At 34.6% G+C, this 22,266-nt stretch overlaps 1 protein-coding gene across 1 annotated transcript; it reads right to left on the minus strand.

Annotated features, from left to right (window-relative positions):
• Window positions 1–1,156: 1,156 nt before the first annotated feature.
• Window positions 1,157–5,448, minus strand: LOC120081601. Its single transcript, XM_039036629.1, has 9 exons — window positions 5,330–5,448; window positions 4,406–4,552; window positions 3,661–4,327; window positions 3,422–3,581; window positions 2,741–3,338; window positions 2,340–2,663; window positions 1,965–2,258; window positions 1,794–1,889; window positions 1,157–1,702 (listed from the first exon to the last, which is right to left on the minus strand). The coding sequence occupies exons 5-9, from the start codon at window positions 3,248–3,250 to the stop codon at window positions 1,673–1,675; spliced, it is 1,254 nt and encodes a 417-aa protein (XP_038892557.1). The 5' UTR covers window positions 3,251–3,338; window positions 3,422–3,581; window positions 3,661–4,327; window positions 4,406–4,552; window positions 5,330–5,448; the 3' UTR covers window positions 1,157–1,672.
• Between the last annotated feature and the right edge of the window lie 16,818 nt (window positions 5,449–22,266).

The raw sequence follows: 22,266 nt of genomic DNA on the forward strand, positions 1-22,266 counted from the left end.
TGCCGAAAATGCTAAAGACCGAGACACAAACACCCCTCATTCAGTTTAGTTATAAATACCATTGACCATTTTTTCATATGTCATACTTGTAACATACTTCATACTTTTCTATACTTGTAACATACTTCATTGTTTTTCATACTTCATACTTGTAACACTTAATACTTCATACTTTCATCTTGTAAACAAAAACAATAACAAGCTGGAGTATTTATATAATACCAATATTCATACTCTTTCAATCTTCATACTCTCTCCATCGTCATACTCTCTCAGTCTTCATACTTGTAACAAAAATGGATTATACTGAAAACAAAAAATAATAACTTCATACTCTATCAATCTTCATACTTGTAACAAAAGTGGATAACAAATACTCTCTCAATCTTCATACGTATAACAAAAAACAATGACTTCATACACTGTCAATCTTCATACTTGAAATAAAATGGATAACAAATACATATCTCAATCTTCATACGTGTAAAAACAATGACTTTGTACTCTCTCAATCCTCATACTTGTAACAAAATGGATAATAAATACTCTCTCAATCTCGCTTTCTCTCACAATCTTGCTCTCTCTGAACATCTCACTCTCTCTCTTGCTCTCTCTGAACATTTCGCTTTCTCAATCTCGCTCTCTCTTACAATCTCACTCTTTCTCACAATCTCGCTCTCTCTAAACATCTCACTCTCTAAATCTCGCTCTCTCAATCTCGCTCTTTCTTACAATCTCGCTCTCAATCTCGCTCTCTCTTACAATCTCGCTCTCTCAATCTCGCTCTCTCAACATCTCGCTCTCTCAATCTTTGAACTTTGAACCTTGAACGATATAATGTTCTAAGCTCAATTATGCATGTTCTGACAAAATTCTATTGTTGAACTTTGAACTTTGAACTTACATGTTCTGATAAAATTCTGATACTAATAAGAGCAGTAGCAAAACACATCCAAAACCAATTATACAATGAATGCTTTTACAAAACACATACTTGAAACAAAATGGATAACAAACAAAGATTATACAATGAATGCTTTTTCAATTGGATGTGTTGTATAATTGGTTTTGGATGTGCTCTATTCTGATACTGATAAAATTCAATTATACAATGAAAAGGGCAATATAGCCAGGTATTCTGATAAAATTCTGTTACTGAACTTCGAACTTTAATAAAATATATATGTTCAATTATACATGAATGTTTTTACATACATAAAAAATAAAGAATGTTTTTACAAAGAATAAAAAATACAATGTTACATATAAAAAATATGGAGTGTTTGCCCATAGCTGACACACATCAAGCGACTCGTGTTGTATGTCGACGTTCTTAGGTCGCGAGATTTTCCAACGAGCCGTGGACAGGTCCGACTTCGATCGATCCACGTCACAATAGTGAAGTAGGGATGATACTGTGACCGTCAATGGCTCTAGCCAATTCACCAGCTTTGTCATTAGTGTGTATGACAGAAGTGAATCGAACACGAATATGTGGCCTCTGTTAATGTCCATGGCAAGGACCATCTAGTGCTCACTGATATTCATCGTCGTGTAAACGAAATCCACATCTGCCCATTTGACATCGAATTTACCGATGACGTAGTCCTTGTACTTGTCTTCATCTTCCCAAGCTAAGGCAGCCTCCAGGAGTGACTTATTCTTTATTCTTTTAAATACCCCGCCACGAGCATTGAGGTGACTATCAAATAAAATGAGAAGTTAAAGTAAAGAAGTAAAGACTAGGAAACTTAACGAAATTAGAAGTTAAGAAACGAAATATCAAAATTTACCATTACACCAATTGGCAAGATGGTGAACTTATGCATGCACATGTCGGGCCGAGTATAAAATTTATCTTTCATAAAATAAAATAAAGTGTTTATGGTCTGCACAAAAAAAGAATATGTCAGTAAAAGTACACGATAGCCAACATGTAAAGACGTAAAGACTAAGACACTTACATCGCACTCGACCAACGAATTCGGGGTAATCAATTCCTCGAAGAATTGCTTGTCGAGTGGTTTGAAGGAGTTCTCTCGAACCTCGTTGTTTGTATTGTCGTCCGAGATCCAACTCATCATTTTTGTCATGATATTGTGTGGAATGGCGTGTGCTACGTTATATATGACGATCGATCTGAATATTGACGTAGCTACACCTGGAAGAGGATGTTTAGCCACATTTTTCTTCTTTGCTTGGGCTGGGGGTGTATATTTGTCAACTGGTTTTCTCTTACGACTAATTCTTCGAGAATCCTACATAAACAGATAACAAAACGTTAATCATCAAGAAATATAAAAATATAAACAAAGATTACCGATCAATAAATTACTCACCAGTGGAACTCCTTCTGTGGTCGTAACAATCCCAGAAGTGGCTGCCTCTGGGATGCCAGACATGTCAGCCTCTATAGGTGGCATGGTGTGTAAAGCAGACATGTTGGGCTCTGTCTGTGGGACGTCGGCCTGTATAGGTTTGATGTCAATCGGTGATGTGGTAATGGTGGTATCGGGCTGTACAGGGGGGTTGGAAGTAGGTGAAGGGGTGGTATCGGACTGTAGAGGGGGGATGGGGATGGGAGTGTCAGAGGCAGTCACAGTCGTATCGGGCTCCCGAGATGGGATGGGTGACCTGGTCATCTCCTCATTCACCGTGGAACCCTTCAATTAGTAAAGGAAAATGGTGAGTTCACGAACACGTAAAAGCTAAACACATAAAGAAATAAAAGGATGCAAACCTTGTGCATAGACTGCAACAATGAAAGGATGGCCGACAATTGCCCTTTCATTTCAGTCATGTTTTCCTCCATAATGGAGACACGACTATCTAAACCCGATATACAGCCATCCAACCTCGATAGTGCACTGTCAATGGACCGCAGGTACGAATAAGTAGACTCGTCTGCATTGGCTCCCTCCCTGCGGCGGACAGCACACTCAGGACACTCTTCATCCACAGGACGCTCTGTACCGAAGTTCGCATGAAAGACATCAACTTGGTTCAACTCGTCCTCCTCGCGTACGTCCCCCATCATATCATCGAACATATCATCACTACGTTTGTATGTCCCTCCTTCCACCTTTCCATATTCAACATCCTCGTGCTCAGAATGCTCGAGATCATCCCCTCCTTCCACCCTGACAACCTCATCATTGGCATTTCCACGATGGACATCACCGTCACTTTCACTCTCGGGACTACCCCCCTCACTCGTCGACCTTGAGCCACTTTCAAAAACTATCATCATCCACACCTAGCTCAAATATAGTTCGTCGTTCCACCGAGGTATCCCGAAACTCCCTTTCAGCATTTGACATCACAGTGCCCTCTTTAACCTTTATTTGCATTAACAACCCAGTAAACTGATTAGTGTCAATTTAACAACCGGATAAACACGTTATGCATAGAATAAACTTACATTGTTAGACTCGAATATCTCCCTCTCGAGTACTTTGAAGGACACTGAGTGGGAGCATGACAATCGTAATATGCGGGACAAAGCCACCTTGCTCCTTTGCTCCACAATGTTCCACAATGTTCTCAACTATCAATGAAGCTAGGATCTTGTACGTCCATACCTAAATAAAATTTAAAATATATTAACAACAATAGTAATGTTAGATCAAATAACACGATTATTATGTTAATCAAATTTACCTGGAACGCTTGTGGAAATCCACGTAAGGAGTACTTCACAACATAGTTTTTATTTGATTTGACCCTCGTCTTGTAAAGACTGAACTTATCATTCAAGGCAGTCTTTAAGGCATCCAATGTCCTCTCCCAGATAATGGTACCCCAATCAAGACTATTGTAGTACTCCAAGCTCTGAACGTCCTTGAAACCTTTGAGGTCGACTGCATTTTTCTGCTTGTTTTTCCCCATCATTGCGATCTCAGTGTAGACTAGGCTGATCTTCACAGCATCATCATCGTTTTCAAACTCTAAGTCCTTGTATTTTTCTTCGAGTTCACGGAGGTGTAAAGTGTCCTTCGTCACTCGATTGCCAAAATACTTGATGGCAAGTTCATATGAGGACCGCTGGTTCCGATCAACTCGTGATGGGGATTGCCACAAACCAGTCATCACCAAAAAATCATCCTTCGAAAAGGTGACAAGCTTCCCACAGACAGCGAATGTCATTGAGTCTGATTTTGTCCTCTTCACTTCTCTCAGCAACATGTGATGGACAATTGGGCTATTGAACACCATATCAACGTCAACAAATCGCCCAAAAACTGTTCTCTTGAACATGGCCAACTGCATTGGCGTGAGCTTCTCTTTGACAATTTTGCTTGCATTGGCAATGCATCTTAAATCACACCTGCATTTATTTAAAAATTCAATTAGTATACTTCTTCAGGAAATAAAAATGTAAAAAAACATTCGGTTTAAATCTCACCAGAATAGATCTTAAATCGCCATTTATTTGCTTGCATTGGCAATGCATCTTAAATCGCTCTCGCTAGAATGGATCTCGCTGGCATCGCTCTCGCTAGAATGGCTCTCGCTGGCATCGCTCTCGCTAGAATGGCTCTCGCCCATGTCACTAACACATCCAAAACCAAAAAACAAACAAAAAAAACCATATTGAAAAAAAGATTTATGGATAAGATTCGATTGAAAGCTAAAAGTAGAATAGTTTGCAAGCTAGAAATAGTTTTTTTTCGTTTATGAGCAATACAACCGTTAGCCTTAAAAAATTTGAATGAATAATAGTTTAGTTTTGGTGGGTTTTCTCAGAAAAAAGGAAAGAAGACGAAGTAAGGACAAATTAAGGGAAGGGAGTAATTTGGTAGGAGGATGACGTCGGGTCTATTGATATTATGTTTTACAAAATGGTCATTTGACATTTTGGACCCAATTTTTGGGTCATCCATACAAATTTTCGAGTCTTTTCCCCCAATTTCATCTGATATCAACATCAAAACAATTTGATTCTAATTAACAACAATTACATACAATATTCTCAAATTCCCCAAACTCCAATTCAAATCCAGATTCAACAACCCATCAAGAATCAAAATCAGATTGAAAATGTAATGGCGTATGGAGGCGGATGAGTGTAGAAGAAAACAGAACAAGAACAGAATCAGAAAAAAGCTGTGTAAGAGCTAGAAATCTGAAGCGATCTATTCGAAAAGCACATCATCCGTACTATGAAACCATCGAATTTGGTTGTAGAGGGCTGGAGAAGCAGGGCAACTTGCAGAGAACCTGCAAGTTCTTCAGAGCCACTGATTTAAACTGCTCTCCCCTTAATGCCTCAGCCCTCTCTCGATTTGAATGAAACTAATAAAGCGAAAAGAAGAAGAGAAGGTCTTACCTGAATGAATTTCGATGGACAGACGAGAAGAATTTGATGGAGGCGGAACCCTAGAGGATGGTTAGAGAATATTTATAGCCAAGGCCCATGTTCTTGTTTGTGTGGCTCGTGAGTATATTATATTATTGTTTTGTTTTAGTGGGGGAAAAATATATATATATTCTTGGTTATTAGGTCTTTTCGGTTTTTTATTTATTTTTATTTCTTTTCGAAATTTTAAAATATTACGTTTTTATCCTCCTTTTGCATTCAATAAATGATTTCAGATTTTGTGATTGAAAATCCGTTTTAAATTAATTACTTCATTTGGAAATTTGAAATAGATGTATTGAAAATTTTGTGGTTAGATGCAACCAAAATAGAAAATAAACCTAACAATTTGCTAATATAGGCTTATAACTATGAGGTATTAATTGAAAATTAGAATATGTTAAAAGTTAAAATAGTAATTTAATTCTAAATTCTATGAAATCTCGTGAAACTTCCATTCTGAAAGTTTTTCAAGTAAAAATAGGAATTGAAATCATTTTGGATTTCAAAATCTTTTTTTTTTCTTTCTTGTAGTGACAAGCAATATAATTCATTTGAAATCGTAACTTGAAATCTCTCAAAATTATGAGATTCTAAACAGTGCCTTAGTCATAAGTTTTTAGTTTGTTTTCAATTCATGGTTTTTAAAATGTTATAATTTTACTGTGATATATGAGTTTTGTTTCAATTTGGTCATTAGGTGTCATGATTTATATATTTAACTTTGATATTTTTTGTTAAAATACTCTGTTTTCATTTTTAGTGTGAATGTCTATTAATTAATTTAAAAAATTATAATTAATAAGCTTCACTATTATCAATATTAAAATTAAATTTAAAGTTTCAATTCGTAATTATTTTTAATTAATAAATATGCATTGACGCCAAAGACTAAAAGTAAGTATTTATCGAAAATTTAAGGTTAACTAGCTAATTTGGATTAAAAAAAAATGAAAAGAGATATATATAGGCTACTTGAGAGTGTCGAGACATTCTAAGTAGTATCTCACTGCTACCAATACTTTTGGAAGCATTAAAGTAGACCATTTTAGTTAATTGTGTAAAATGACGATTCTCAACTGACATTAAAACATATCTTTTGGTGATAGCTTCAATGCTCTTCTATAAATCTCTTATTTCAAAAAATGACATTTTTAGAAAATCGTCCCATTGAGGGATTTTGTCATTGATTACAAAATGTAAATTGACATCGAAAGTCTAATTTGTTGTAAACTTAATGTTTGGGATAAAAATTGATATAACATGGCTAAACATAAACAAGCGAGCAAGGTTTAGTAAGTTTAAACTAGATTTGTTGTGACTTAACTATAATGGACAGATTAGACATATTAATTTAATTATTTATATGTTGATATTTAATGTATGATTTTTTATATGTTAATTATTTATAATTTTATAGTTTAAATTAATAATTATAGTTTTTTGTTCTTTAAATTATATGGCAAACCAATTGAAAAATCATTGTTATATAAAATTGAAATGAACCAATATTATTCAAATTTAAGTATTTTATTATAAGATATTTTTTAAGAAATCACATGATTTAAATTACAAGATATTTAATTTAATCTAAATTATTTGAAGTTTAGGAAAAAAAGAACAATTGTTATAAAAATGCTGAACCTGTCAAAATTTGATGATATAGACTGAAATAGATGTAAAAGGTTTAATATTTTAATTTACAACGATTAGTCAGAGAATACGACAGTGTTTTTAGGAAAGCTGATTGAAAAATAAATTTTTTTAAAAATTAAGGAATAATCTATTTTACCAAACATCTAAACGAAAGAATAATCTGTTTTCCTCGAACTAGAGATGTATATCCATGGGCCTCCTTGAATTGTTCTTGAACTTGCAGCATGTTTCCTAGCGATGGTTTTCAAGCTCTTTAAAATTTAAGCTTAGTTTCAAGAGTTGATATCAACCTATCAACATAACTATTATGATCAATTATAGGTCAAATGCATTTTGGACTATGAATTTTGAACTACTTGGTTTTAAGATTTTTAAAAGTGGCATGGAGGTTTTGTAAGGTTTAATTTTTCTTTTTTTAAAAAAAAGAAAAAGAAAAATAACTTCATTAAGCCCCCAAACTCAATGAGGTAACAAAGAAACAAAGTCTTCATTAATTACATCCAAAACCCATCTAGGGAAACTAGAAGCCCAATACTTCCCAACATCTTCTAAATTGGAACAGACAAAAGAAAGAAATTAAAGTGGGTGGCCCAATTCTAAACACGAAGATGAAAATAGAAAGAGACAATTTTCAAACTCCTCGACAATCTTATCAACTGCATTCTTCACTTTAGTGAAGTCCAACAAACAGTTGTTAATTAAATTAACCACCTTCTTAGAATCAGATTCAACCACAATTACATTTGGGAAGGAGGGGCATAGAGAAAGAAGACGAGTTAAGACCCTTAGTGATAGCTTGAACTTCCAACAAGTTGATCAACCAATTCTTAGCAAACATCAAATATCCAACACAAACAGAAGATCCAAAGGAATCAAGAACAACCTACCCCACACCGCGACACTACTTCACGGGATTCCAAGAAACATCAACATTCATCTTCCACTTGTTTAACTGGGGAGCGCCATTTAACTTGATTTGCCTGGCTCTCCATCTTGGCATTCTGCACATTACCAGGACTCTTTGTTCTCGTTGATATTGACAGTGTTTCGCTAGTTACATATGCACCATATAACAGTGATGTCCTTGTCGCGATTAGCTTCCCAAAGCTTAATGTAGTGATTGGCACGTTACCACGTGGAATATTTACGTGTGCTTGAGAAAGAAACACCATACTAAATCCATGCACTCAAGAAAACCAAATTGAGAAAGGTTTTCTTCTTTCCTTTATTTACTTTATAAAAACATAGAACAAAGGAAAGAGAGAGAGAGCTCAGTGAAGGTAAAAAAGAAGAATGTTAGCAAATATGCATGGAGAAGAGAGGAAGATGAACCAAATTAAGTGGTACGACAACAATGGTTTACATCCACTATACAAAGAGAGCAATCAAATTGAAGTATCTTAAAGGAGATTACAAGTTCTCTCAAATAAGTATTTCTCACAAATTTCACTATTAGCTTTTTACAATTCATTTTGAGCTGTTTTAGAAGTAGAAAGTTAGTTACAGAAAAGGAAAAGAAACTTGATTTACTACATACTTTCACACTAGAGAGAATTGCTTTCACTGTAAATAATGAGCTTGCTCCCGAATTAACTTATCGATCATCCATTTTTCAAGTAAGTCGAAGCCTATCAGCTCCAAGCATTTCAGAAATTTGAGTTGCGTGATTGACTTCATCAACATATATGTTGCATTGCCTGTGGTATGAAATTTCTTCACCTTAAATTTTTCATTATCTATCTATTTTCTTATGAAATGATTTCCATCTATTTGTTTAGTTCTATTGTGAAATTGATAATATTTGGATAGATGTGTGGTACTTTGGTTATTACATAGTATTGTAACATAATCTTTTCTAAAACCAAAGTCTCGTAATAAGCCTTTTAGTCATAATGCTTCCTTGACAACTTCTAAGAGAGCGATAAAATCATCTTTTATGGTTGAGAGAGCAACAACAGATTGTAGGGTCACTTCCCAACTAAGTAACTTTTTGCCAAGTATGAAAAAATAACCTGATAGAGATCTTCTTTTTTCCAAATCACTTGAATATTCTGAATCCACATAGCCTACTAATTCAAGATTAGATGATTCGTTAATTTTGTATAAAAGTCTAGCTTTTTTAATTCCCTTTAGGTATCAAATGATCCATTTGGTAGCTTCTCAATGTCTTTTTCCAAAATTAGCCATATATCTATCGACAAGGTTGGCTCCATTGGCTAAGTCAGGTCTTGTATATATCATTAGATACATTAGACTTCCCACTGCTTAGGCATAGAGAACTTTAGATGTATACTTTATGTGTTTAGCAACATTTTTTGGGAGAATTTGTTGATGAGAGTTAGAAATGTTAATTAATAAGACTAGTAACAATCTTTTCTCCTTTCATATTAAAATTTTTCAACATTTTCTCACAATAATTGTGTTCACTGATAGGCAATTCATTACTATTTCTGTTTCTAACAATTTCAACTCTAAGAATTTTTTTTGGATTCACACAAGTCTTTTATTTCAAATTCCTTCTTTAGCATAACTTTAACTTTGATTAGGTCACCTTTAGAACTCTCTGCAAGGTGCATGTCATCAACATATAGAAGGATGTAAACTTTATCATTGAAGGAATTTGAGTTTACATAAATATAATTGTCGACATTTCTTCTTTTGAATCCAATCTTTAATATAAACTCATCAAACCTTAAATACCAACAATTAGGAGCTTGCCTTAACACTTAGATTGATTTGTTTAGTTGACAAACTAGGCCTTCTTCTCCTTGTTTAATATAGCCTAGGGAATACCTCATATAGATCCTTTCTGTTAAGAATCCTGGTAAGAATGTTGTTTTACATCTAACTAGTCAAACTCTTAGTTGTTCTGAACCACAAGAGATAATAACATTCTTATGGAGGTTTATTTGAGTAGTCTATTGTCACACCCCGCCCCAGAACACCCTCTTAGCCTAGGAAAGGAAGTGACTGTCAACAGTTATCATCTCTTTTGTTGACACTTACTGCCTACTAACTGTTGCGGAATAACTCAGATACCAATATATAACTCAGATACAACGGAATGTCTTTAGGCCAAAAATTTATTAACTCTGAAATATAACATGTTTAGAGTCATTACAACATTAGATTCATAAGTCCCAAAGCCCAAAACCCTAGTCCCTATATGAACAACAGTAACATGTGTACAATAGTTATCGTAACTACCTAACAACCGAGTTACAATATCTTTATCCTTTAGTGGCAGAGCAGATGCAGAGCTTATCTTCTAAGGATTTGACTGCTACCTGTGGGGGGGGAAAAGGAAAACATTTGAAAATGTGGTGAGCTTGCTAGCCCAGTGAGTGACTTAAGAAAGATAATTGATTCTCATGCAAAAATCTCAATAAAGAGTTTAACTGAAACATAAACTTCTACAGTACCTTGTACTGCAGTATAAATATTTTCCAAGCATAAAGCATATAAAGTTGTTTTAATCATAAAATATTAAAACTGTTTCTCAGTTGAGAATAACTCCACTGTGGGTAAAAAAAATCCCAACACCAACTACTAGTCAAGATAGAACCCTTTTGCTCAATCTCTGACTCTATCTACCTACGTGCACGTGGCCATACTAAGTACCATCATACTTTAGGTACTTCTACTCAGATACCTTCTCAAATGTCCTTCAGTATCGAGCTACTAGGGTACCTTCTCAAACATCCTTCAGTATCCGGTTGGTTTGGTACATTCTCAAATGTCCTTCAGTACCAATAGATACCTTATCAAATGTCCTTCAGTATCTAGTTGGGTGGATACCTTCTCAAATGTCCTTCGGTATCACGTTTTAAGTAAAACTAGTCATAAATGACTTTCTCTTTAAAGCATGTAAAGTACAACACATATAAAAACATAGCTTTAAAGATACTAACACATGTTGGGTATATTTAACACATATAAATAGCTTTTCAACAAACTTCTCACACATGCATGCGTTTAAAATATAACTCATGGTTTGCTTGGAAATCACTTTGTAAAACTAGCTGACATGAGAATAATCTTCTTTAAAACATACTTTCTGTAAAAAATTGTGAATCGAACATTTTAGTCAAAATGTTTTAGTCACTCACCTCGATCGCTTAGGAACTTTTCACTTTAGTAGTTCCTTTTCTACCTCGAGCTCCCTTTTTTACCCCTAGAATTCGGATTCAACTTACAGCTCAGATTATTCATAGTTCTAAACCTTATTTTGAGATACTTACTTCTACAAACATATTCTAAATTTCTTATTTTGAGATACTTACTTCTACAAACATATTTTAAATTGTCTAAAAAAAATTACCCTAAAATTTGAGCTTAGAAATCCTCGTGATTTAGCCGGAATCTCAAAATCTTCAAGACTGGCTCAAGCTTATCTGACAGCCTGAACCTTCTGTTTTCTTCTCAATTTCCAGCCTGATCTCTAGAGATTTTTCTCTGGCAGCCCTACTCTGTAAACTAGACTTCCAGAGCTTTCAGGTGGCTTTAAAATCACTCCAAACGCACGAGTAAATTGGGAGAAATCCTCGTCCCAAATTGATGCTGCTTTCCAGACTTCCCTGTCCAATGCGTCCTCTTTGAAATTCTATGACCAACACATGGATTTTGGCTTCAACGCAAGGTTTGCTAAACTCTCCCACTCTTTTTACTGTATTTTTGAATTGTGAACTCAAAATGAAGTCTTCTGGCCCTATTTATAGGTGTCCAAACCTTCTCCAAAGTCGACACCACCTACTTGGTTGCATGTCCAAGTGTTTCTCCCTCACACTACCAACACATCTTTTTTATCAGCGCAATCTAAGTGTCTTTCTCCCATGTAGCCAACGCATGAGCTTTCAATCTGATGCAACCACCTCAAATTCTTAAGGCTTAAGGCTTCCTCCCAAGAAGACACATGGTTTGATGATGTTTTTTAGGTGATCTCATCCTTTATATGCGACCAACTCTTGGATGTTCAACGCATAGTTCATACTCAATACATTGCCTATAATCAACGCATAGCAAGCCAATTCACTACCATCGCAATCCAACTTAGCCATCGCGATCCAACATAGCCATCGCAAGAGCTAGCCATCACCAACGCATAGGGTGACTGCCCATCCTTGACGCATGGCTCACTAGGTAGCATCGCACGACTTGCTTGGCATGGGCACATGGTGCTGACCACCAACGCATGGGTGTATTGCATAGGCTGGCCACTCAATGCATGGGCGTGCTGCATAGGCAGGCCGCTCGATGCATGGGCGTGTGGCATAGGCTGGCCATCATTCGCTCGCTCGGCTGTATAGGCGTGCTTGGCCGCATGGACGTGCTCGGCGCATTGATGCTCAGCAGGGTGCTTCGACGCATGGGCATGGCCGTTCGACAGGGCACTCACTGCATAGGCATCGACGCATGGCTGGGTGTCTGACCAAGGCTGCTCGACGCATGGCTGGGCATTTGGCCGAGGTTACTCGACACAAGCCACCCTCCAGCTCTCGTGCCATCCTAATGCCTCACCCTCGGCTGCCATCCTTCAACCGCCTGCCACCCTTCAACGCATCTTTCCATTTTCCTTCCTTTAGCCGCATGCCATCCACCAACAACCNCTCACCCTCGGCTGCCATCCTTCAACCGCCTGCCACCCTTCAACGCATCTTTCCATTTTCCTTCCTTTAGCCGCATGCCATCCACCAACAACCCTTCCAACGCATCAATACCACCTTTCAATGCATCAACACACAATTTTTATACTTAGCCAAATTTTCCAAGTTTTTCCCAAAAGTCAAGTTTTCAAATTTCCTCTTTTCTTTTAATTTCCACCATTTTTCTCTACCATTCCATACTAGTTTCCACATCAACCTACTCATCACACTAATCTCAATAGGGAACATACTCAAGTAGAGAAATTAGGATTTGGGGTTCACATCTATACCTTCTTTTTGTGAGAAACTCTTGGCTACAAGCCTAGCTTTAAATCTAGGTTGTTCAACTCCTAGAATCCCTTCTTTGTTTCTATAAATCCACTTGGAGGGAATAGGTTTGAAATCTTTAGGAAGTGGTGTAAGGATCCAAGTTTCATTCACATCTAGTGAATGTATTTCATCATTCATTGCTTCTTATCTTAAGGCCATTTCATATATCGAAAAATTGTCTCCATAAAGAATAACCATAACTCCGCCTTTGTAGGGTCCTTCAATGAAGTATGAGAGTTGTATTTCTTGAAATCTTGTTGGGTGTTTTGCTTCCCGTGAAAGGTTTTGTAAGTTGTGGTTCTGAGTTTGAACTGGCTGCACATGAGCTAATTGTATTGGTATTTTCTGAGCCTGAACATGTTGAGCTAACTACTACACTACTATAGTTCAGGCAATTTACTATATCTTTCCTATCACCATTAAAGTAAAAGCTTCCCCTATTTGTGCTGCCAATGCAGCAAAATCGCCCTGGATGACGATGGAGTATGTATCTACAAAGCCACGGATATATTATATGTTTGACTTTCCAATGCATCCCCCTATTCCACTGACATAGGAGGGAATGTGGCAGAGGAGGATCTTGCATTGCAAGAGGTTCTTGGACCTAAAGGTCCTGGACTTGTGGATCCTGAACTAGGGGTTTATGCACCTTTCCTCTAACTTTCTTCTTGATTGACCTTACTCTGAGTTTTAGTGTCATATACTAACATTCGCTCGTAATCAACTTCTATTAGATTTTCCATCAAGAGCAACATATCTTCTAAGACATAAACCAAACAAGATATCGTGCATATAATCTTAGAAACATTTACTTAAAAGACGTATCTGACAATGAAGAACAATCCATTAATGGACCATAAAGACGTTCTGAACTTACAATGTAAATCATGTTGGGATGTATATCCTAATGCCTCGTAGTTAATATGTTATTTGAAATAATGGCTTATTATTTTATATATGCAATTATCTATTAAAGAAAGATCCAAGGTGATTTTATGAAACTTGAACTGTATATGGTAGACATACAGGTGGATCATGTTCAAGTAATAACCTAAATGGCATGTAGTATATAGATAAGATTGGGTGCCTTATCCTGGTGACACTATGGATATGATCCACTTTATAATTGTTACAAGAGTTATAAAGTGTTACAAATGATTTGATCCTAATCATTCATGTGGAGACATATGAGTGGTCATATCCTATACAAAGAGTTTGTATAAGACCGGACTGCGAAATGATTAATCTCGCCATTAAGTGAAGAGATTAACATTTCATATGATGATTAAAGTTGATTCGACCTTAATCCTAAGTGAGTTATAAACTCTTGTCTTTGAGGACAACCATTTGATCTATATGAGTGAGAGTGACCAGATTCACCGATTGAATATGCCTACCATTTTGAGGACTTTTCCGAATAGGGAGTTTCGAACATAGCTACAAAAGATAAAATTCACTTCTTCTCATCTTAAGGGTAAGTAGATGAAATGTTCTCTTAACTGCTAACTCTATGTCTTAAACAATGGGGCCCCTCCCTCTCACTAGTCCGAGAGAGTTTTGTTTATGGTAGGACCATAAACATATTGTTTATTAAAGGATCATTGGGACTTAAGAGTTAGATGTATTACAAGGATAAAATGGTAACTGTTGTAATTACAAGTGATTCATGAAATGTAGACTTACTATTGATTGGTTCTATTCGTGGACACAAAAATAAATCTACAGTACGAATAATGCAGCTATGGGTCTTTTGTAGAGTGACCTGCAGTTAATGAATTTTGATTAATTTATTTAAAGAGTTTAATTAATTAATCCCGTATCATTGGAGCTTCTAATCTATAGGTTCATTAGATCCCCTTGTTGGCTCACTAAGGGTAAAACAAGAATCATCTAATTTTGAATTAATTCGAATTGTTCAAATTAAATAAAGGAATTAATTGTATGAGATACAATTAATATAATGTATATAGATACATTATGGTATAAAAGTAATTTTGTAGCATTGCGACGCTACGACCGTTCAACACTAAGGCACGCACGAGTTGGAGGTCATTGGTTTGAGCCTGTTTCTGCCGTTTTTTCTTTATTTTAATTGTAATTTTATTTGTTTATAGTTAAAGTAGTATAATTCAGTTATAATAATTTAATTATTTTATTAGGGTGCCAAATATCGGTCTATTAATAACTTTTTTTATATAATTTAATGTGCATGAGATGTATGTTTAAATTAAATGATTTAAATGAATAAGATTCATATAAAACTATATGTTAAATTTAATATGAATGAGATTCATATTAAAACTATAAGTTATGTGAGAGAAAAATAAATATTGAATAAGATTCATATAAAACTATAGGTTAAAATTAATATGAATGAGATTCATATTAAAAACTATAGGTTATATGGGAGAAGTAAATATTTGAATAAGATTCAAATATTATTTATATGAATGAGATTTATATTAAAATTATAGATTATGTAAGAGAATATTATTTTAATATGATTCAAATAAAATTAAATATTTGTTAATTAATTAATAATTTATTAGTTATATATTAAAATTTATTATATATATATATATATATACTAAATAAATGAAGGAGTTGTTCTCCATATTGATGGAGGAGAGTTGTAAACTTCGTCCCTCCTAATGGAATTCTATTTCACATTCTCTCAAAATTAAAAAAAAAAAAAAAAAAAACTTTATCTTCTTCTTTAAGTTCTCTCTAAAAAATTCCTTCCAAAGAAGCATTCCACCATCCTTGATACTTTCTGGAGAATAGCGAGGAAACGAAGTGGTAGTGTCTCACTCGATGTTCATGACTGTTCGTGGAAATTGGAAGAAGTCTTGAGTTCGTGTCTATTCGTGAGACTGACGCAAGGAGAAGGATTTTGTCAAAGACGTTCTCATTCCCTAAAAGCATGTTGTATTTTAATATGCTTATCCTGTTTAGTTTATTTCTCTATTGTTTTCATAAATTTCCAAAACGATTTTCAAAGGTACATGCGTTCACGCACTTCTACTGACGAATTTGATTCCTTCAAGTCACTCTACAAAATCTATAACCTTAGGCTTTTATGTGAATTAACTTTCTGAGAACTATTAGTGAGTTATTACTACCATGCATGAAATTTTATACTAAAAGCTATTTAACTAAAAATAAAACTTCTATAAATAAGTAAACCATCATTAAAAGCATAATTTAAGAATACCAAACGCAAAGTTTAGTTTGGGATCTCTAAACCGTTGATTAAAGATAAACAAATAAAATAAAATAAAACATTTGAATTTAAAACTATTAAACTCAATTGTTCCCTTTTAAACATTCAAAACTTCTTAAAAACGTGATACTGAGTGGAACGACTTTCGAGTCCTATATGATACCTTCAACAGACTTCCTCATCAAGTGCCTAGTACATTCTTGTCTTCACTTGAAAAACATTTTAATAAAAGGCTGAGTATTCAAAATACTAGGTATGTAACCCCACTACCTATTGGGATTTATGTCCTAAAGTCTTGTAGTTAATTAGTTATTGATATAAAAATTATTTTATATATGCAATAGTTAGTTATTCATTACATGAAAAATCTAAGATTATTTCATGAGACTTAAACAGTCTATAGTGGACATACAGTTGGATCATGTTTCAAGTAATAATCTAAAGAGTCATAGTATATAGATTAAGGTTGAGTACTTTATCCTAGTAGCACTATTGATACGACCCACTTTGTAATTGCTACAAATTTTGTAAGTGTTACAAATGATTTGATCCAAATCGTTCATGTAAAGACATGCAAGTGGGGGTATTCTATATAATGAGTTTGTATAAGAATAGATCACAAAATTCTTAATCTCTCATGTAATGCCGTTAATTGAAGAGATTAAAATTTTGAGAATAATCATGTAACTTGATCTCAATTCTAAGTAAGTTACGGACTCCTGTCTATAAGGGCATTCCTTTAATTTGTATGGGTAAGAGTGGCACAAGACACTGACTCAATAATCCTACCGTTTTAGGGATTTGTCCGAGTAAGGAGCTGGGAACATAGCTACACAAAATGGATTTTGCTCATTCCCACTTTTAGGGTAAGTAGAGTAGTAGTTCTCTTAAGTGCTGATTTGCGTCTTGAACAATGAGTACCCGACCTCTTACTGGCTCGTGAGGGATTTAGTTTATAGTAGGATCATAAACAGTTTGTTCATTAGAGAGATTAGTGGCACTTAAGAAGTTAAAGGTAATTACAAGGGTAAAATGATAACTTGATCTAGCTGTCATTACGAACTGCTTATGAAAGATTGACTTAGTAGTAATGGTTAAATCCATGAACGCAACATGTTCTATAGTGCGAATAGTGCAGCTATGGGTCTTTAATAAAGTGACCCATAACTAATGAATATTGGATAATTTAATTAAAGAGTTTAATTAATTAACCTCAAATCTTTGGAGCTTCTAATCTCCAGGTCCATTGGGTTCCCCTGCTATCTCACAACGAGTAAACAAGGACCAATAGTTTTGGAAGAATTTGAATTGTTCAAATTTATTAAAGAAATAATATTAATTATATATGATACAATTAATACAATATGTATAGATACGTTATAGTATAAAGTTAATTTTGAATAAGATTTAAAGGTAAACTATATGTAATAAAAGGAGACAACTTGCAAGAGTTCAACTATGGGTCTATATTAGTTTGTCCTATAGTTAATGAATGAAGGTTAATTTAATTAATTAATCTTGTATCATTGGAACTTATAATTTGTAGTTCTACAAAGCTCCCTTGCTAGTTCACCACAGACCAACAAGAATCAAATATGTCTGAAAGCAAATTTGAAGTGTTCAAGTTTTTAGAGGGAAATTACTAATTGTATTGAATGCAATTGATATATGATTTATTATAAAGTTTACTAGAATGAGATTCAAATGATAAATATATAATATGGAGAACTAATTTATTTGGATAAGATCCAAATAAATAAATTCGAATAAGATTTGAATTAAATAAATAGCAGAAGAATTAATTTATTAGAATATGATTTTAATTAATTAATTTGAATGAGATTCAAATTAAAAGAAACTGCATAGAATAAATATTTAAGTATGATTTAAATATTTAAAATCTTTTAATATTATAAATATTGGATATTATTAAATCTTCAATTTAAAATCTATGCAGAAAGGTTATCTAGGATTAAGACTAACCTTGTAGAGTTCTATAAATAGGGCCCTGGGAAGCCATTGTTGAACACACTTTACAACATAATCTCAATAGCCATATTGCTGAGATTTTCTCTCCGAGAAAATTCTCCCAATTTTAGAGAAGAATTACTTGAAAGCTTTTCTTCCGTATTCCCTCTCATCTTTCAAGAGCAGTTCCCACAAGCAGGATCCTTACCAGAGTCATAACAAGGAAGATCTCGTGGAAAGAGTAAGATTTCAAGAAGAAGACTACCAGTTTGAGGAGAAGATTTTACTGCAATTCTGGATCGGCAAATGTATGTTGCTTAACATTTTCTTCTAGTTTTTATATTTTTAATTCCTTCAAGAAATCAATGAACACGATCACATGCTTCCACTGGGATTCAATTCCCTTCACACATAACTGGTGGACCCGAAGACATACATAGTTGGTGGACCCAAAGGCGCACATAATAAACTGAATCTGAGGTGTGCACAGCTATGGTAAGAGGGAAATCGTTACTAAACAGGTCTAATGAGACATACAGTAAAGATTCCATAACATGAAATCATAGCATAACATCTTACAAATACATAAATTCATAACATAAAATTTCATAAACTGGCATGTATAACTAAAATCTTTTCAATGACGAAAACAGATCATGTAAACTTTTTTGAAAACTGTTTGGCAAAAACCGAAAATAGTATTTTAAATATATGTTGCCTGGCACAATAGTATTTCTGATAGTAAAGCTACTTACCTGGAAATGAAGTCCAAAGATATTATTATCAAAGCAAACTAGTATCTCTAAAAACCTTGAATCAAACCCTATAACACAATCCAAACTCAACTTTAATTTTTTGGGTCTAAATCAAATCACGAATTCATCCCACATGTGCCAAATCAACTTACCGTAAATTGTGGATTAATCCAAAACTACTTGAAAACTTCCATCAGACTCCAACCTATAAACCATTCTCAAAGGTTTCAAACCCAAATTCCACTAATTGACGTTAAATCCAAAGAGTTTAAAGGCCTCAAACACCTACCAAATGAGCTAAGCACCTACAACCTTGCTGGATAGTGACGCCAACCCCTTAAAAGTTTTGAATCCAACCTCTCCAAAGTAATGATTAAATCAATAATTAGCCCATATATTGATTGGGTACCCAACATATTTAAAGTAAACCTCTAAATTACTTAAAATTCTCACCACAACCCCCAGTGGCGGTGACCAACGACTCTTCCTGCAGCACGGGAGGGAGCTGTTAGCATGTGAGAGTGAGAGCGTTGAAGAGGGAGAGACCGCTGAGAGTGAGAGAGAACGAAGAAGCCCACCCCTGCGCGTGGACAACTGGTGCTCGAACGAAGATGGTCGGAGGCATGGTCGGCGAGTGTTTGCAGGTTTGGCAGTGAGTGAAATATCAACGAGAGAAGAGCTCGTCTGATCAACGAGGGTCTTCACACACATACACACGCACACGTACACACACTAACCTAATACATACACACATGCACGTGCGCGCACACACAACCTAATTAACCTAACACACACATAGACACACATATAATCAACCCAACCTAATTAACTTAATATATACACATGCGCATGCACACACATACATACATACGCACACGTGCTTGTGCGCGCACACACAACCTAATACATATATCACTATAAGAATTTTTACCAGTTCCAATTTTTTTTTCCTGAGCATACATGTTCGTTGGCATAGACGTATTTATCTTGACAAAAATTCAATTCGTCGGCCAAAATAGAGCAACGTCCACATTTTTTTTTAAATTATGCCGAAAAAAATTCAGGCTTATCTTGATGAAAATATGCATGGATATTTAAAAAAACCCACACTTTCCTTTTTCCCCCACTTTTCCTTTTCCCCTTTTTTTCTTTTTCCACATGAATTTATAAAACTTATAAATTTTCATTTGAATCATAAAAAAATTATAAACTTATAAAAAAATTTCAAACCAAATGATGAATTTATAAAACCAACGCTCTGTTGAGCTCCGATGCTCCAACGCCTCAATGTCGTGTGCTTTAGCTCTGTCGCCGTCGCACACTACCTCTGAATACGCCATACGCTTTAGCTCTAACACCCCAACTTCTTTAAATATTCTTTTTGCTGGTTGAGCTCCAACGCCCCAATGCCGTTGCACGATACCTCTGCTGCTGCCACACACTACCTCCGAAGTTCGTCGCACGTACTGGTTGGTTCTCCGTATCCTTGCTTTTTTCTAACAAGTGTGTCTATAGATTGTGTTTGTGTTATTATTCTGATTAGGGATTTTTGTGTTAAAAAGAAAAATCACAAAATAAGAACATGAATAACTTTTCCTTTTTAACCCTTTTTCCAAATCGAAGGAGAAGCAATTAATAAACTCAGGCCATTTTCACCAAAAATATGCATAAGTTTGTTTTTAATAGAGAACATATTAAAAATGAACTGATTCAGAATATTTTTCCCTTTTGCTATCCAGAGGGAGAGATGCAATATATATAATATTTCACATTCATACATTTCATCTTCTCCACAAAGTATTTTGTATTTCTGTTGTTAACACATGCTCAATGTTAGTTTGCATTTAATCTCTTTTAGGAAGAACTGGTTGTTCATGACAAAAAAATTGACCTCTACATCTGATATCAAACAAACTGAATGAAAGTAAAATTTATGAATCATTATTAAACATATAATTTTTCAACTAGGAGAAAATAAGAGTTGTTGAAACATGGAGCAATTGATGCTCATTCAAGCGTCTAGAATTTAGCACTGAGGCTTTTATCAATAAAGGTTCATAATTGTTAATATTTGACCCTTTTTCTTTACTAATATTCTCATCACATGCTTGATGCAAATCGTCCCTTTTATAATGTAAGAAGGAACACATGAAATATAGTGTGACACATGAAATATAGTGATTTCTCTCTTGTTCTCATCATAAAGGCCAAAACTTAGAGATAAGGGAATATCTCCTTCATATAGCCAAAACTTAGACATGATTCATTTAATTCAACGATGAATAAGGATTGGAATAAGCTTAAAGATAGATTCTCAAGAGAGTACATTGATGGAGTTGCACAATTCATGGAAGTGGCAAAGTGTCATATAAATGGAGAGGGGAAAATGAGATGTCTATGTAGAAATTGTAAGAATTCAATTTCATTGCTTTGTTCTAAGTGGAAGGATGTACCTAGTGATGTCTTTGCCACTATAAAGGCTCATTTACAAGTAAGTTTTATGCTTTTATTGTATAATCTCATATGTGTACGTACTATAACTTTTATTGAAAATGTAGACACATTTGATTGTGGATCTATCCTCGAGTGTCGTCAATAAGTGCATAAATCGGCAAATACAGAACTTATTTAGAGAATGTAGATCAAAACTGCATAGCACTATTGTAGCTTTGTGAATCCTGTATTTGCTCGTGAAGGTCCACTAGACAGGTTAACAAATAAAGAAGATTGGAAGATTATTTGTGATCGATGGGAGACTCCTGAATGACAGGTAAATTTTATGTGTTTGTTGTACTTATTGTTTACATAAATTGCTTGTACTCAAATTCATTAATTGTTTTATTCATTTTCCATTGAATCTAAAGAATAAATTTTATTGAATTACAGACGATCGAGAAGGGTGAAAAAGTAGGTCAAGTGGAATTGTTTTACAAAAGTTACTTCTCAGAGAAGGATGGGTCGATAAGCAAAGCTGCCAAAGAAGCATATATAAGTTATATTGTATCATACATACGTAAATTTTATCTTAACCCTTATATATAATATATAACCTCAAAAACCATTATAAATATAGTTGGCAATGCAAGAGGAGATTAGAAAATCATGACAAGTTGGACTTGAACTAACAACGGAGGAAATTATTTATGAACGGATTTTGGGAAAATAATCAGGCCACACTAATGATCTTGGATGGAACTCAAAACCCAATTTAGCTACAGGTAGTACATCTTCCTCAAAAACTGAGAAAGATATTAGGAATAAGTATGAAAAGCTTGAGGCGGAGGAGACAAGCTTAAAGGTGGAAAATGCCATGTTGAAGTCAATAGTTTCAGG

The sequence above is a fragment of the Benincasa hispida genome, chromosome 7 (genome assembly GCF_009727055.1).
Source record: "Benincasa hispida cultivar B227 chromosome 7, ASM972705v1, whole genome shotgun sequence".
Taxonomy (NCBI): Eukaryota; Viridiplantae; Streptophyta; class Magnoliopsida; order Cucurbitales; family Cucurbitaceae; genus Benincasa; species Benincasa hispida.